The 17,433-nt window shown below is 45.6% G+C and overlaps 1 protein-coding gene across 2 annotated transcripts in view; it reads left to right on the top strand.

Moving 5' to 3' along the window:
* Window positions 1-1,003, top strand: part of GLRA1 (glycine receptor alpha 1) — a 76,013-nt gene extending 75,010 nt beyond the window's left edge. The window contains exon 9 of one of the 2 annotated variants that reach the window (XM_066341738.1): window positions 641-1,003. In XM_066341738.1, the coding sequence (XP_066197835.1) occupies window positions 641-931 (291 nt within the window). In that variant the 3' untranslated portion in view covers window positions 932-1,003. Of the gene's footprint in view, window positions 1-616 lie in introns of both variants that reach the window. The other variant, XM_066341737.1, reaches the window with a different exon arrangement.
* Window positions 1,004-17,433: the final 16,430 nt, after the last annotated feature.

The following is a 17,433-nucleotide window of genomic DNA, read 5'->3' as shown; positions in this document are numbered from 1 at the left end:
ATAACGTGACACAAGTCCAGAGACGTGTCCCGGGTCACAACCACCAAGGACAGGGGAACACGAAGGTAGGAAGAAGCTGTGGCCCCCCATGGCCCCTGCCCCCCCCTGGACCATCGGCCCCCTCCCTCCACCCCTCACACAGGAGGATGCTAACTGGGGAAGGGGCAGGGGAGGAGGGCAAGGAGGGACAGAAGCAAAGCAGGGGATCCCTCCAAATTGACCCCTGAGCTTCTCACAGAGCAGCATTCAGAGCATGTGCTTACCTCTAACCTCTGGTGGTCAAGAGTCTTTTGAGGTAGTGGGATGACTCTTACCCCCACTGACAGATAAAAATGAGACTCACAGAAGAAACTGACTGGCCTAAGAGTGTGCTGCCAGAAGGTAGCAGAGCCTACCGACCCTCGGGCACAGGTCTGACTCCCGCATCTCTATCCCCTGGTTTGCATCTGTTTGGGCACACCTGGCGCCCCTCTATAAGGCGTGACTCCCAGCCAGCCAGAAAGCCTTCCGAAACCTGGAATGGTGAGGGAGGCAAGGAGAGCCGGATGGGCGTGGCCTGGCCCCCAGGGGAGCGCCTTGCAGGGAGGGTGCCCAGCCCCTGTCTTATTTTAAGTAGAGCCCCATGTTGAATCTATTCCAGGAGGATGAGGCCGGAGAGGGCCGCTTCAACTTCTCTGCCTATGGGATGGGCCCAGCCTGTCTGCAGGCCAAGGATGGCATCTCGGTCAAAGGCGCCAACAACAACAACACCACCAACCCGCCTCCCGCGCCATCCAAGTCCCCGGAGGAGATGCGCAAACTCTTCATCCAGAGGGCCAAGAAGATCGACAAAATATCGCGCATCGGCTTCCCCATGGCCTTCCTCATCTTCAACATGTTCTACTGGATCATCTACAAGATTGTCCGCAGGGAGGACGTCCACAACCAGTGACGGGTTTGGGACCGGGGTTGGCTGGGAGAGGGCAGCGCCGGACGAGCACAGGGACCGGGAGCCGGAGGAAGAGAAGGGAGGAGGGGGAGGGGCACGCACACACAGCTCTTTCCCTCTCTCTCTCTCTCTCTCTCTGCACTGCGTGCAATAGCAGAAGGCGGCGATGCATGAGTCTTAGAATGTGGCACTATCTATTTAACCACGGGTGAGTGGTGGGAGGGGGGAGGGCCCGGGAGGGCCGAAAGGGTGAAGGGTGGGGGCGGGGAGCGGGGGGGGGGGGGGTGGAGGGGGATAACACCTTCTAAAAATTTTGAGTCCGTGAGCTGTGCAGATTTCCTGTTTGGAAGGAGAGTGCAGTCTGCCCCAGAGCAGCAGGAAAGCAATGTAATATATGACATATCTTCATGCTTAATATTAATGCAAAACCACCAGAACAAACAATTTTTTCTTAACCTATCAGCCTAGTAACTGCTTAAATGTTTAAAGTCACAGACGTGATGGGCAATTTTTCCCAGAGTGGAAACAGTCACAAATAAGCTTGCTCTGGTGTGTGTCCCACATCTGCCCCTCCAAACGTCATGCCTGTCTCCAAACCTGGCCTGGGTGGACACATGCCAAAAAGAAGCTACTCCGCCTCTGCTTCAAGAGGGTTGTGGGCCAGGCGTGGGCAGCGGAGGAGAGAGAAGGGAGTAACTAAAGAGATGGGACATTTCAGAGGCTGGAGGATTGAGGCTCAAGCTAAGCCCACCTCAGCCTTCATGTCTGGTGGCCAAGGATCACTCCGCCCCTCTCTGAGCCTCCTCTCTCTTCTGCTGCGACACCCACCCCCGGCCCATCGCCACCACCCAGAAACGGCCACCATGGTTTTCTCATCCTATTGCCAATATGCAATCTTTTTTACGGTTAAAAATAATAATAATAATCTCAAGAAATAATATGCATAGACTGAAGGGTAAACAGATGCACTTTTTTCAAATGTCTATTTTTCTGGAAAGTCTCTTTGGACTTGGAAGTGGCTGTGTGTTTGGGAAGGTGGGGTCTGTGGGAGGAAATGCACTTATTATTATAGCACGGTTCCGCCGAGGGAAGTGTTTCAGGTCAAAGGGTCGTACTGAGCCTGCAGCTTAGATCTATACGGGTGGAGAGGAACGGGGATGTGCCGACAGTCTGTCCGTTGTATTTTGACATTTCATGTGCCGCATATAATGTGGGAAACTTGTGGGTATGACCCCATTATAGTTTTGTCTTTTTTTTTTCCTCCTTTTTGGTGCTTTGTTTGGCTTTAACACTTAGGAAAGTTAGACGACTATTGCTCTTTCCTTCTATCTCTGAAGTGCCAGCTCTATCCCCGGATGGGGGGTGCCCAGGAAGAAAGGAGAGAGACTAGGAAGTGGGTTATAAGGGAAGTCCTGCTGGAGGACCCAGCGGCCACAGACGGGAGGTCTACGCGGTGGGCCTGGAAGTCAGGAGGGGCTGTCTCCAGCAGCCCCGCCCATTCTCTGCCAACACCACTGTGCCCGCAATCCTGGCACCATCGTCTGTGGCATCCCTCGGCCCTGGTCAGTAACCAGTAAACCGGGGTCACACTTCTTTCTTTGCACTTTAGTATCTTGGCTTTGGGTCAGAGTAGGTAGGTAGTGCGACAGAGCTGACCATCAGTTCGTACTGCAGCTGGGGGTTCACTTGTGTCTTTAGAATGTCCCCAACATGGGGCAGGACAGAGATGAGACACTAGGAGCCTGAGTCCAGCCTAAAGCTTCTTCCTACAGGGCAGTTTCTCCCATTCCCTAAGGGAGGCAGCTGATGCCTACAGAGCCCCGAAAGAGCAGGCCAAGACTAAGATCGGGGAGGTTTAGGTTAAGGAAATGCACTGTGCAGCCAAAACAGGAGCTGGCCTGCGGGCCTGAAGGCCAGAGCGGTTTACACGCAGCCTCCAAGGCCGGGGAGTCACCGCTTTCCCTTCCCTTGGTCTGTGCAGACCGGAAGGCTGCAGTCTTCTGGCCCTGGATGAGGTGGGGCAGGACCTGGAGACTCTTTTCCTAAGAAGCATTCACGGGTGGGAGCCACGTGGGAAGGTGTCTCTCATCTAAGACCATGCTTTTCCTCACACCACACGTGTGTCCCAGGGAGAGAGTTAAATGGAGGGATTTGAACTAGTCCGCATTCAAGACCAGAATATCAGTCTTTGAGCTGCTATTCGCACCTCTCATTAGCACGATAGTCACTTTATTTAAGGGAGGAAGGAGCCCTCAATTCCGAAGTGGTGCATGAGTCTTTGGACAGGCTATTAGCCGCTTTCCCTAGCACTTTATTCACTTTATTTAAAAAGAAAACTCATTTTTAATGAAACAAAATTTAAAAAGCCCTTCTCTCTACTTGACTCATTACTGGTCTGAATTCAGAAAGTCCAAGGTCCAGGTGAAGCCGGCACCAGGGCTCCAGGCCTCGGGTGCTGACAGTGTCAGTTGTTTCTAAATATTCTGCCTGCACTCCAGCAGCAGAATCTGCAGATTTCAAACTGGGCTCCTCGAATGAGGTGTCTGGAACCTCTCCGAGACAGAGAGATCGCTGGGCCACTTGCCCAGCCTCTGCTGGGCCCTTGGACTTCTGCCACCATCCCCAACTTGGGGGCCCCCTGGGAGCTGCCACATCGAGTTGACAGTGTCCAACAGAAACTAGAATCATCTCTTAAGACACAGAGGGGGAATGTCACTGAACTCTTCTCTCGGACTATCCCCGATTCGGTGTCCTTCAAGGAAAACAAGTATGAGCAGAGACTCTACAGCAGTGAATGGGTCTGAATACCAGTCCTGCCTCTGATATGCTGGCTGACCCTGACACGCGTTCATTTCCCGAAGTACGCAACGGGGAGAATGGAAGAGATGGCCTCCAACACCCTCCTAGCTCTCACTGCTCTGTGTGCTTGAACTTGTCTAGGGGGAGTCCACACAACAAAAAGTTGAATGTCACTTTGATTCCTGAACCTTCCAGGTGGACATGCACATAGAGACACATGCTCACACAATTCTCGTGGCTCTTCTTTGGAACACGTGCAGATCCGTTTCTCCTCCTCTTCTGCTTTATCAGAGGGGGAGGGTGCTAGGGGCAAACATTCATCGTCATAGCCAAAACCACCAGCATGAATTAGGAAAGGAGACATTATCACCAACGCATAATGTCGTTACGAATTTAGCAATAACTTACATGAACTTCATCATTACAGAAAATCAAACTAGCTAATTTAGGCCAAATAATTTTTAAGTGGCTCCAGAAAATAGAACAATACTTTCTGAATCTCCTGTTTAGTTTGTGCACAGAGGACACCATGCCTTAGGAATACACACGCCAAGCACTTCTGGTGGGGGGGGGGGGGTAATTTAGGTGTAATGAGTTGTTTACTGGTTTTCAAACCAATAGAGACCAGTATTTCTGCACGGAGGCAGAATTTCTACTGGCATAGAAGAGCTGGAGATTTCACCCACCTCCAAAACTGCGGCTATTCCAAATTCAGGAGATAGCAATTAAGCAGACAGATAATACCAATAACTTCCCACCTACTGGTTGATAATGTACCTCATTCATTTCAAGAGCAGCCAAAATAAATGGCTCAGCTCTGCCACCCTGTGATCCTTTCAGACATTCCAAAGTCTACTCTTCGCCAAGGCTATAGGGAGTGACCAAGGACAACCGTGGATAAACAAAAAAAATTCAGCATGTACGCATGCATGAGATACCTGGAACATAACTCTATTCTTAATTCAGGTCTAGAAAGACCAAAGGTCATTTGATCCAAATTATTTCTTCTTCTAAGCTATCAATAAATAAAAACTGTATCCCTCTAAAAAGCTCACCACTATTTCTCGTAGGCTAGCTTATTTTTCATCCTGGGGAGTACCCATTTTTACAAGCATCATTAAAAAGAGATGGTTCTGTGAGGCTCTGTGATGTTAGATGCAGAGTGGTGCCCCGGCTTAGCTGGTTCCATCACTGACTGGTAAGGGCAGTCTTTTGTGAAACTTGATTCCTTAGTTAATTTCAACACACTGAAATTGGAGGGCGTTGAGTGGGCAGTGTCTGCAGTAACTGTCGCCTTAGTGGAAAAAGCTGGCGAGCAGAGGGCTTGGTAGTAGATCAGCTTTAGGACTGGAGTCGAAATCTGGGAATTGCAGCCATTCCCCAGTCTGACTGGAAGCCAAGAGCTTGTTCGCTGGAAGCTACCTGGTTTATTCGAGGTGCACCTTGTGCATTCTGCCCACCCTCCACCCCAACTCTGAAGAGGCGGCAAGATCGGGTTTTCTCCGTGGGCTGTTTCTCGGTTAACTAGAGAGCTCGCGCTCTGGGGCTGGTAAGGTCTGTTGAGAAAGAGTGAGTGAATCTCTACCCCTGATATAAAACATCTTTCATTCATGAGCCAACCAGACCAAATATCCCCTGAACAGACAAGCAGGAAACATGCCTTTCAAATAACTTAGCTTTTTCTCTCCACTTAGCCCCTTCTCTCAGAAACCCACTCCAGAAACTTGAATTCAGGGCTCCATTTTCCTGCAGCTTATGAAGCCAGAAACAGGAGCTGATCCCGGCCACAGGAGGGAATGAAGGAACTATGCCTTGTTCTGACTGAGCTGGCTTGCTTGTAACTACCCGTATCAGTCAGTGTAAGGTGGAGCGTATGTTGGAAAGGCTCACAGTATCCTGAGGTTCCGATGGGAAGAAAGAACGCCCTTGGATAGGTTGCAATCCCTGTGGTTATAAAGAACTTGTAGAAATCCTGACAGGCTGCCCTCCCCACCCCAGCCCTATATAAACTGAATGAAAGCAGTCCCTTTTTTCTGATAGTCTCAGCTGAAGATCTCAGGCTACCGCGGAGAGCAAGGACGTCCTGCAAACATCTCTCCCGGGCCCGAGTACTTGACACTCTGGAGGGCCCAGGCTAGATGATGCTTCCATTGGTTTTTTACCCTGTTGCTTCCTTAAGGATTTCTCAGGCAGCAAAGACAGCAACGGCAGGAGATAAGTCTGCTCATACGTGGGTGCTATTTCGTGCTGTTTTGATGGCGCTGCGTGGTTATTTAAAGCAATAATTAAGGTGCTTTATCATTTTTTGGAACAGCAAAATGAGTTCCAAAGTAGAAATTATTGCCTAATAATTTTTAGGATCATTAAGGCGTTACTTCTTCCTCCTTTGCTCACTCCTCCCACTCCCTCCCCCCTCAGCCTGCATTTCCTGTTTCATCCTTTTGTGCTTTTTTTTTTTTTTAAAGCTAAACTCTGCCAGGAGATGCTGGTTTATTTCTGAGGGGACGAGAGATGAGAGGACCAGAATGGGCCTGGGAGCTCCTGTCTCATTTAAGGCTGTGAGGTCTATTCCTCCTCTCGCCCGTGCGTTCTGACACTTCACTGCTCTGGGAAATTGCCGTTGGAACGTTGGAACACTGGGTCGGGAAGTCAGAGTAGAGAGACAGGCAAGCCAAAAATGCACCCTTTGGAGAGCCCGGCTGTTTTACATCAGGCTACTAACCAGCTCCAGCTCCAGCTCCAGAGCAGTGCCGGCTAAGGAGCCTGGGGGGAGAGAGCCTGTGGGCTGCACAGACTCCAAGCAGAAGGCTCTCCCATGCTCACGCTTACCCTGCTCCCCGCTACCTGCCTTGCCTCGTTTCTGGCCCGGCTTTCTTCAGATTCAACGGGGTTTCTCACGCAACCTCAGAAACACACACACCTGCCTCCCGAAGTGGATGGAGGTCGGTGGGAAGCTGGGCCCTGTTCTGGCACTATCTCAGGTCACCATGGAAACACAGGTAAACTGCCTCACCTTTCCCGGCCTGCTTACTGTCCTGTAAAAGGAGGGAGCTGAGCGACACTTTTCCAAGCCCAACTCTGGATACTGTCGTGGGTTAAAGAAAAGAAGGAAGGGAAGGGCAAGAGCAGGTGGTGTCAAATGCTGCGTTCTTTCCCCTTCTCAGTGTCGGACTGAGAACCCACCCAGACCCTTCTGCTGGGCAGGGAGGGAGAGCTTAAGAAAGAGGAGTAGTCTTGGCCCTCGCGGAGATGACAGTCTCAACTCTTCCGCCATCAAAGTCACGGTGTCTAGCAGCAGTGAGGGACTTGCCTGTTAGACTAGCTTCTCACCTGAGAACCCCATCCAACAGGACATGGCAGGCGGGGTTTTAGCACGCATGTCCTGTGAAGGCTGTCACCCAGTTTCCATGGCAGCTGTTTGAATTCTGCCTGCCAGAGCCTCTGGAAGAATCAAAGAGAATCGCATCAGAGCAGAACTTGTGCCGTCCCCCTAGGGGAATAACTGCAAGGACTCCAGTCCCCACCCCACCCCCAAATATACATAATTTAAATATGACAAGAAACTCCCAGCAAGACCTAAGAATATTTTCCTGTTTGTCTCTGTTGACTTAGCTGTAGTTACAGGCAGAAAAAAATGGGACTGCTCCAGACCACTGGGGCGGTTCATCTCAATTCATACTGTTAGCTCAGCTACACTAATAAAAACATTATAGCAGGTGTGGCTGGAGTTGGGCCAGCTCTCCACCCCACCTCCACCCCCAAACAAAACCTTACCCTGGCAGTGATGTTTCTGAAATTGCTCCCTCACTCCTGTAGCTCCGACAAACACTCTTTAGGGTCAGAAAACACTGCTCCTGTCTTTCCCAACAGGGATGTGGTTATGCTTTGTATCAATGGGATCTCTTCAAAATGCTTACAGGGTGACATGACAAACTGTTCTCACTCTCCCTTCATCTGACCCTGGAATTAATGTTCTAAAAGCTAAAAATGAAGCCTTAAAATTAATACTGTAAAAAAAATGGCATTATTACCCATAATAATATGGAAACGGTATGGTCAACCAACGTGTCCTACCATTACTGTATAGCTAGCCACTCTTTCTTAGCATCTGAGAAAAAAAGATTGAAATCGGGAGTAGAATGGATAGCTGCTCAGTAAAACAAACCCAGCAAAATGGTAACTGTATATTCTAGGTGGTTAGCAGAGAGCGCCATGGGAAAACTTTCACATTTTCCCCTCCGTTCCCCACTCAGGGCCTCAATTCTCCTATCTGGAAAGTGGAGTATTGAATTAGTTGAGCTTGAAGGGTTTACCTAGCTGTGAAATTTTTTGGTTTTTTTAAAAAGGCCATTTCTCCAGTTGTCTTTTAATTGCAGGAAATAAACAGGACTTCCAGCAGACTCTAAGGTGGTCCCACCTTACATCTCAACTTTCCCCTAAATCCATTTGAGGTTTTCCCAGTCCAGTGGAAAGGGCACTAGCTTGGAGGTGCAGCTTCCAAAGAAAGGCACGTATATGAGCAAGACCAACACCTCTGACCCTCACTTTCTTTATGTATTTGGGGACAATAATATCCACATCACAGGTCTAATATCTAGATACAGTTACATAGTGAATGTTAACTCCGCCTCCTCATTGTAACCTGTGAAAGCATTCTCATTTTCTCAACCTCTGCAATTCTAGTCACTTCTTCCTGTTTGCCACAAGAGGTCATCAATGAGCTTTCTTTCAGGATTGAGACAGGCTCCCAAAAGGCAAGCCTGCCTGCCCTCAGGGTAGCTGACAGTGACATTTCCTGACTAGCTCAAAAAGTCCCTCACTGGTGAATTTCAGCATGCCCACCTCTGAGCTTGCACACGCAGTGCAGAGACCGAAATTCCAGTCCTAACCACACTTGTCGAGCACCCACATCCCTTTGGTTCAGATATCTGCGCACCAACGGAATAGAATAGAAAGTGCTGTATTAACTCTGCAAATAGCTGTCACTCCCGAGTTAGCTAGTAGAGGATTGTGAATCAACTCGATCATCACAATACTGCTATTTACATTCAATGATTTCATTCCCACAGTGACCCTGGATCTTCTCATTTTACAACTGAGGACACTCAGGCTCCTCAAGTTCATTTTACTGGCCCAAGTCAAAGCCTTGCCTAAGTCTGGACATGAGTCTATAGACAATGGGAAGCCAAGATTTTGAAATTAGCATGACATGTTCACTTCTTGCACTTACCTATTTTTGACCCTTCACAAGGTCACCCTGTGACCTTAGTCACCCCACCTATTATAAAGATCTTGCCAATTGTTGGATATAAAAACAATTGATGTTTGTCATTAAAAAGCAGAATGTATACAAGACATTTATTAATCCGTTTTAACTGAAGTGAATGTTACAACTGTTAAAAACATGGAGCCTTTTGCCTAGGTACATTCCAGTATACAAAAACTTAACTCATATAATCTGTTAAATGCCAAGGAATATTATCTTCTACTGCTCTGGAAATCAGACATCTTGATCAAAAACCAAACCAAACAATCCTTGGTCTTTTATCTTCTCAGAACTTGGTCATAAACAATATGACTCTATCAGCCCACCTTAAAGGGTTGTCAGCCTATTAATCCAATTTTTGGTACGTGAAGGACTTAGAGCTGATGGGGGTGGGGGTCGTGTTCTAGCTACAGAATTGTGAGAGCAAGGAGTCAGCAACAAGTAGGGTGGGAGTCGGTGACATTTGAGTCGTGCAACCACTCTGTTTATAGTCTTGTGTAAGACATCACTGTGTGCCGGGAATGGCTTATGCTTGGCCAGAATCAAGAGTAGGAACCAGACCTTTTCTGTAAGTCTTTCTTAAGTCTGGAGTCCCTAAAACGTCATTCAACTAAGATTAAAAACCTACTACAAATAATTCAAGGCACGGGACCAAAGGTAAGCACTCCCCCTAATTACAAAACATAAATTTACTGAAGTGAGATATGATATGGATACGAATTCTGATTCAAGGGAAGATGTAGTAACAGACGAGACAGAATCCAGAGGCGAGAGATCGTCTCACAGGGCAATCCAAAGTCTCTTGGAGCATGGGATAGTTGAGCTCCGACTCGAGACAAAAGGTTCTTTTCCATAGCAGTTTATTAGCTGGATTTATATGGTCGTGGTCTTGCTCACCTTTCAAAGGGTTAAATACAAGGACTACTTCCCTCCAGCAAGTGTTCGGGTAAGAGGAAACACCTCCCCATGAGATACCATTAAAACTAGAGTATTAAATATTAAAGGCACCATGCCCAAAGTTCCAGTAAAGGAGAGCCTTCTAATGACTCCTCACCCCACCCAAGCTCTGGAAATGAAGAGGAAAAATGGATTCACAGGGAAACATGGAACATAGCCTTCTAGACTCCCCACCCCAACATTTAAGTAGAAGCTGCTGCTGTGTCCGCATCCTTCTGTCTCCCACATAACAATCCACCAAACCCAACCAGTTCCTGGGATGAGGCCTCTGCTTACTGCGGTTCCTAGGACCCACTTGGTCCCATCCCTGTCTCGTCACCTGCACCCAGAAGCTTGGCCTTTGGCCTGACAGGACTGTGAGCTGCAGCAGTGATACCAGTGATGCCACTGTTCTCAGGGCCAGTCCTGCACAGCTCTGGATGCTGGGGAGGTTAAGTGGCACTATGAATGGACTCTGCATAGTGACCTCAAGTCAGGGTCAGTGGGCGTCCAGGTAACTGCTACGTACTTGCCCTTAGTTTCCGAAATGTCTCATTTCTGCATGCGGTAAGCAGCTTAGCCTTTCAGAGTCCGAGTCGTGAGTGGAACCTCAGGAAGGCAGTCTCAACAGTCAGTGTTACAGCCAGGACCAGCATACATGTTCTTCCCGTCTCACTCTCAGCTTCGGGCTTGACCTCCTCACACCTGTCTGTCATCCACCCACCTACTATTTGTTAAATCAATGGTGGCAAAACAGCTTACTATGAAAGCAGGGCATCAGGATGAAACACAGCCTCTTTCCTTACAACACAGGTGGGGACAACAGAAATACCAAAATAATGGCTGAGGGACGCGGGAACTATACAGGAGAAAGGAGGGCGCCATGAAGTGAGCAGAAAATAAAATAAATCCTGTAATATTTCAAAACCTAAGGACCATTTTCTAAGTAGTTCAATTTCCTAATACTTAATCCATTAGTAGTTCAATTTTCCAATACTTAACATCTTATAGCAGGGGCCGGGAACCTATGGCTCACAAGCCAGATGTGGTTCTTTTGATGGCTGCATCTGGCTCACAGACAAACCTTTAATTAAAAAATGTTAAAATATAAAACATTCTCATGTATTACAATCCATTCATTTCCTGCCGCTCATGTTCACAGTTGCGGATGACTGGAGCCAATCACAGCTGTCCTCTGGGACAACACCAAATTTTTATTGGATAATGCCTAAATGTAATTCCGTGAGAGCCATACAAGGTCATTGTATGGCTCTCACGGAATTACGTTTTAAAATATGTGGCATTCATGGCTCTCTCAGCCAAAAAGGTTCCCGACCCCTGCCTTATAGTATTTCAGCACCTCCAAGAACAAATGAGATTTTGATGGATTGGGGGGAGAGGATTCCAGCAGAGGGAGGTTACAACATGAGCAAAAACATGGAGGCAAAAAACCAGCAGCACATACAAGGCACAGTGGTTATCCAGTTTGGTTAAAGCATAACAAATGGTAGGCACAGCTGGAAAGAGACTTGGAGTACATCCTAACAACCTTAATTGCAGAACAATGGCAATATGGTAGATTTTAAAGACAGACCAACAGGGTATTCCTTCATGGGCTGAGCAGCTCATTTTATCTCCTCTCTAGTAGCTGATACTTCCAGCCTGGTCTAGATTTTCCTATACTTATTTGGAGGAAACTTACCTCTCCCTTCACCTCAGTAGATACCCATTAGAAATTCACGTCTTCAAGGGTCTTCATTCAAGCCAACATATAGGAAGCACTTAGGTTGTGCTAGGTGGGCACTAGAAAGGGGATGAGAGGGGCGGCTCTACACTGAGCTAAGCTAGTCTACAGTGACTCTGAAAGTCACTTCTAGCTTTCTCTTTGGTCAAACAGCAAGCCAATATTTAGCAGGTATTTCTAAAGGAGAGCTTGTGGTATAGAGACCATTACCTTTTGTTTAGCTGAATTATTAAACAGAGCTGACCTGGAAGTAGATAGTCCAGCATATCCTTTTATTTTCGGCTGCATCTAAAATGAATTCTCCCAACCTAGAGAGCCTCTTCCCTACTGAAAGCATGAAATCATGTCCAGGGGGAGGGAGGTATGAAAAGGAAAAAAGCCAAATATGAATTTTTATTAAAAGACAAAATGTAACTGGTTTTTAATCAAATCACTGCTAGTATGTAAAATAACTAGTTTTCTATCAGAAAGAGTTACCTTCCCTGGGTAAACTCTTTAGGAAGAATATTGGGAAAGAGATTAGTATTACCTACCCAAGTAAATAATTTGCCCAAATCTTTTTTTTCTTTTTTTTTCCAAATCTTTTTTAAAAGTGGTGCTTACATGTCAAATAAGTAGTTTGTGAAACTCAAGTTTTTTCCACATTAGCGATTTCTACCTCATCAAAGGTGTGTGCACCATGCTCTCAGCGTGCCATTTCATCTGCATATAGTGTATGAGCTAAAAACTAGATGTTCTCATAATGCATTTCTGAGCATTAAATTTTCAGTTTTATACCATAAACTTAAAATTCATACTACTTCATAATTAAATGGTTCAATTTTCCAATAATTAACCCATTATAGTATTTTCAGCACTAACAATAGTTAAAATGAGCAGGCTAAATCTTGACAAGGTGCACCTTGCTCCCTAAGTCTATTGGACAGAGAGGAAATGTCTACCCAACGCAATTCTTATGCATATTACACAAACAGTAGTGCAACCGTCTCCCCAAAAAACCAAGAAAATTATACAGCCAAGTTCTCCTTTCAAGACAAACACAGCAGGGACCTCAGCCACCTCCCATTTAAGTTTCAAAAACTGGACAGAATACACACCTTCCACTTCTGTAATTAGACTTGAAATGTGCAAAGTGAACCACAAAGTGACCAAGACAAAACCCTTCCTTACGTAGCCCTCTACATAAGGCTGCCAAAGGGTGGCCATGTCTCAGTGTGTGGATCTGTCACAATGACCTGTTGGCTAACGTCCCTTCTCTAGACTGAGGAGGGACCGCACTGAATAGCCAGTGTCATTCAGGTGAAGTGCAGCTGGTGCATTACTGGAAAGTGATTGCTTACTTTCTCAGTGTCCAGACATAATGACGTGCTTCCAAATGACAAATTATTTGGTCCTCTCTCCCAGGAAGGCCATTTCCAGAGACCTTTCTCAAATTTGACTGGCCCAGGGAACCCATAGGAGGAGATCAAATGATCTTTGCAGCCATAACTGTGAACACGCTGGAGCCGTACTTAGAAATTTGCCCCGTAAAGAACTGGTGGTGGACAGAGCTACTAGTGATATACAGATCATAGCTAAAACATTAACAAAAAAGTATTATTATTCTGATTTAGAACATTCCAAAATGAGTTAAAACATCAAATAAAGGCTTAGTCAATTACTGAGGGAAAAGGCTATTTACATGATTTAACATAAACTTAGTAAATTCATTTCTTTTTGACTCGATTATCCACTAAAAGGAAGTTTCTGCCAACAGAACCAGTGTCCAAGCTCAAGTCTCACCCCAACCTTGACAAAGCCACTGATTTCTGCATAGCTGGAGGTCATCTCTGAAGGACCCACCCTTAACACTTTCCCCATTTCATTCATTTAGATATTTGCACAAAAGACCTACCCTTTGTCTTAAAAGTTACCTGATTTGATGTTTAGGCTGAAGAGTAAATCCGTGTTAAGATTCTTCTGCAAGTGATTTTGCATCTCATCCCCCCCCCCCCCAAAATAAAAATAGCTTCCAACTTAAGTTATGTCACAACACACAGGGAGTGGAAGTTCAGTATTAACTTTCTTTTTTTTTTTTTATAGGGAAAAGGAGGTGAGGAAGAGAGAGAAAGGAGAAAAAAGAGAGAGAGAGAGAGAGATGGCAAAGGCGGTGGGGGGGGGGGGGAGAGAAGGAAAAGGGGAAAGGAACAGGAACCATGAACTCGTACTGTTGCTTCTCCTATAAGCCTTGAGCAGGCAAGTATTAACTTTCAACAGCTCCAGGGGATGTTACCTGAAACCTCACTTTGCTTCATTACACTACAACTGTTCAAAAAGTTATTTTTAACCCCAAAGAACAGAACAGCACGTGTAATTCTTCAGGTCACAATGCCAGCACTGGCTGTGTGGTCTCACAGGTAAGACAACTGAAAGTTACAATTCTGTGATCCCAGTACTTGAGGGAGATGCGAAACAAGACGGTGGGCTGGGCAGTGTGAACTAGTTAAGCAACAAAGTGCTCGATCACCTGTGATGGAAGACCTTCAAGATCATTCACACTTCCGAAGGGACGACAGGAGTCACAAGCCCACAGAACAGTAGTAACTGACAGCTAGCCAGTTAGGCAAGTTCTAAGTAGTAGCCTGGAGAAATCTTAATTAATTGGCCTGGAAAACTGGGTCAGAATTACTCACAAAGCTCCTCATCCTTTCCCAGAAGAAAATGTGATAGTATGTCTTTTATATGGAAACTCCTTTGTACATATGTATAAACTGGGTCTGGCCTTAAAGCTGCAGTTAAGGATTTGTCTGGCTACCACCTTAAGCAGCGTGTTAAGCAATCGCTTCCTTAATGTAACATTTTTACTTCTTACAGGACTCTATACCTTAACCAACCAAATTCCCTTTTGCCCCTTACTCTTCCCTTTTTTGCATGAAGTCATAAAAGTTATGGCAGTTATTTTTTGGCTTGTAAAAAAAAATCTATTTCTGCAGTTTGATGATGGAATGTAAAATTTCTGTGATACATGTATATAAAAATATATTTATTGAACCATCCATACACACATATCCATGCTGATTCCAATGGAAAAAAAAATTAAAGTTTTCTGAAATTTTCTGTGTGGTTAATCCATAGTTGTTATTCAACCAACTTTATATGTGACAGAACTTTTAAAATCCTGCGATCACCCCCCCCCCCAAAGGAACCTATGTACCATCTGGAAAATATCATTTCACTTAAGACGAGGCTTTATGTTATTCATTCAAGAAATATTTATTGATATGTGCGCTACGGGAGATACAGAGGTGACTCAGACACAGATCCTGCCCGTAGGAGCTTACAGTCTAGAGGGGGAGACAGAGCACACACCGGCTACACAGAGCTACATTTTGGTAAGATGGACCTAGCATTGGGCATGAAGTAGGCGGGGTAAGTGGGGAGGGAAGCGAAGAGGCCACGGACACTACCCAGGTGAGGAGAAGAGAGATGGGACAGACTGCTGAGGTAGAACTGACAGGACTTCCTGGACACCGCATGTGGGAAGGAAGGAACAGGAAGCGGATGACTTCGACCTGGGGCATGGGCCATGACAACCAACCAAAGAACAATGGGGTAGGTTTGTGAAAAGAAATGAAAATTGGCACATAAAATTCTTCTGCATAGAAACCAAATGTCATAGTGCCCAAAATGGATTCAATTAAGTCCTCTCTCTAGGCATGCCTCCCTTGTGAAATCGGAAACAGAAATATGTTAATTCGCTCAACGCAACAAGTCATCATGTAAGGACTCTTCACGTAGGTCACAGTACCTTCTGGTGGAGTACAGGGATTGACTCCCCCGGTCCTTGTCCTCCAGGAGCTTGTGGTCTAATCATGTGGTAAAACACATTCAGGTACATCTAATTCTAAGCTGACAGCATAGTTGTGAGTTAAGGAGAAAAGTATAAAAGTGCCCGGGAACACTTTTTTTTTAAATGAAGGTTGGGACAGAATATCAAATAGGAGGGACAATGTGGAGGTAAGAAGATGAGAATGAATTTGTTCCTCACTTCAAATTGTGGCCTATCAACCACCAAATAGAGGTTCCCTACTCCTGTTGTTAATCTTTTCTTAGTTCTTGAACTGGGTCTTCAAAAACATGACTGATGGCAAGGGATCTGGACGAGGGAAAGGTTGATCAAGTCTATTTTCAGGAAAGAGAGAGGCACTTGCAGCCACGGAGCCAGGACTGCCTGGCTCACTAGGGGGACCAGAAGTAGCTCAGGATGGCTGGAGTGTCCCGTCCAGGAGGAATGGGAGAGATCACTGGAGAGGAAGATTAGGACCCTGATACATACATGGCACTGCCAGGCACTGAACAGGGTACATGCCTAAGACCAAATTGCTGCCCCTTAGGAGCTTACAGTTATAACAATACAAGGTGGGAAAAGCACCACAATGTACAGAATGTAAAATGCTGACAGATTTAGGAGAAAATTACAGCTGAGTTTCAGCTATTAACACATTAGGATACCCAATAGCTTTCTGACAGCTAGTAGTAAACCCATCCCTGAGGGGAGCACATGTTAATGTCCTTAGACAACAGGCCCTGGTATATAAGTGGGCATTCAGACGGTTCTAGGAAAATAGAGAAAACCTAGGTATGAAAATAGCAACTGGGTGAGCATATAAAAGTGGCTCCTTCCCCTTCTCCCCACATCCTGACCTTGGACAGCTCTGGATCCCTACAGTGAAGCGAGGGCAGACAAGTGACCCCTGAAGGTGTTCCATGTTACTTCTACAAGCCAGCTGGGGGCTCTGTACTGATAATCAATTCTCTGAGCCACCTATGTCTTTTGAAAAATGAAGGGATTGTACGAATCACTTTAGTCCTTTCCAGTACTAGTTCTCTATGGGATTCAAAGAATTCTAGGAGCCTCTCCTATATCTTCTGGTAATAATCAGACAGGGAGACAACTTACAGGAACATTCTATTATTTCTCATTTAAAATAATGATTTTTCCATAAAAATCACAAATGATTCCAATATCATCAGCGAAGTTCCACCTTCACCCTACTCGTCCTCAAAATCTAGTATTTACCCATATGAATTTGTTTTTTAACAAAGTATGTTCTACATGATCTACTTCCGTATGCATTGGCTCTTTAAAGAAAGGAAGTCCTTTTTTTCTCCCTACTATGTCAGCTTCAGGTTGTCTTCATCTAACAGTGCCAAATCAGTACATCAGACATGTTCTTCACAAAAATATTTAAGAATTTAAACCAAATCAAAAGTCGACTAGGTGACATGAAAGCCTGTAGAAGTTTCGGTAGCCAGTGTAGTTAATTTTAACAATAGTTAAAACTATTTCCATCCAGGTTAAGTGAAATATGATCATCCCTGTAATTACTACCAAAAGAAAAGCCACACTTCCCATAAGCGGGTTTGTGAGAGACTTCTGGTTAAAGTAATTCAATAATGAATTTTAAGTCAACATACTTTACTTTTCTTAAGAAAATAAGACACATCGGATGGATGCAAGCCCCTTAGGAATATGTGGCACTGGCCACATCTCAAGTACGACACATGTATAAGTTTCTATAGTGGGACAAGCCACATGGTTTCCGGAAGGAAACAGTGGAACTGAGTGCCAATCCTATTTTCTTCTCACGGGGAACAAAAAAAAAGAAAAAAAAAATCTACCAGATTCAAGTGGAATCTGAAGGAGGGGAGACTACTACCCAAGGTTTTCAAAACAAGTAACATGATCAAAAAGTGAAAAGCCCTGATTCTAAGCCAGGT

This window comes from Saccopteryx leptura, chromosome 6 (genome assembly GCF_036850995.1).
Source record: "Saccopteryx leptura isolate mSacLep1 chromosome 6, mSacLep1_pri_phased_curated, whole genome shotgun sequence".
NCBI classification, from domain to species: Eukaryota; Metazoa; Chordata; class Mammalia; order Chiroptera; family Emballonuridae; genus Saccopteryx; species Saccopteryx leptura.
This window is presented reverse-complemented; position numbering and strand designations above follow the sequence as displayed.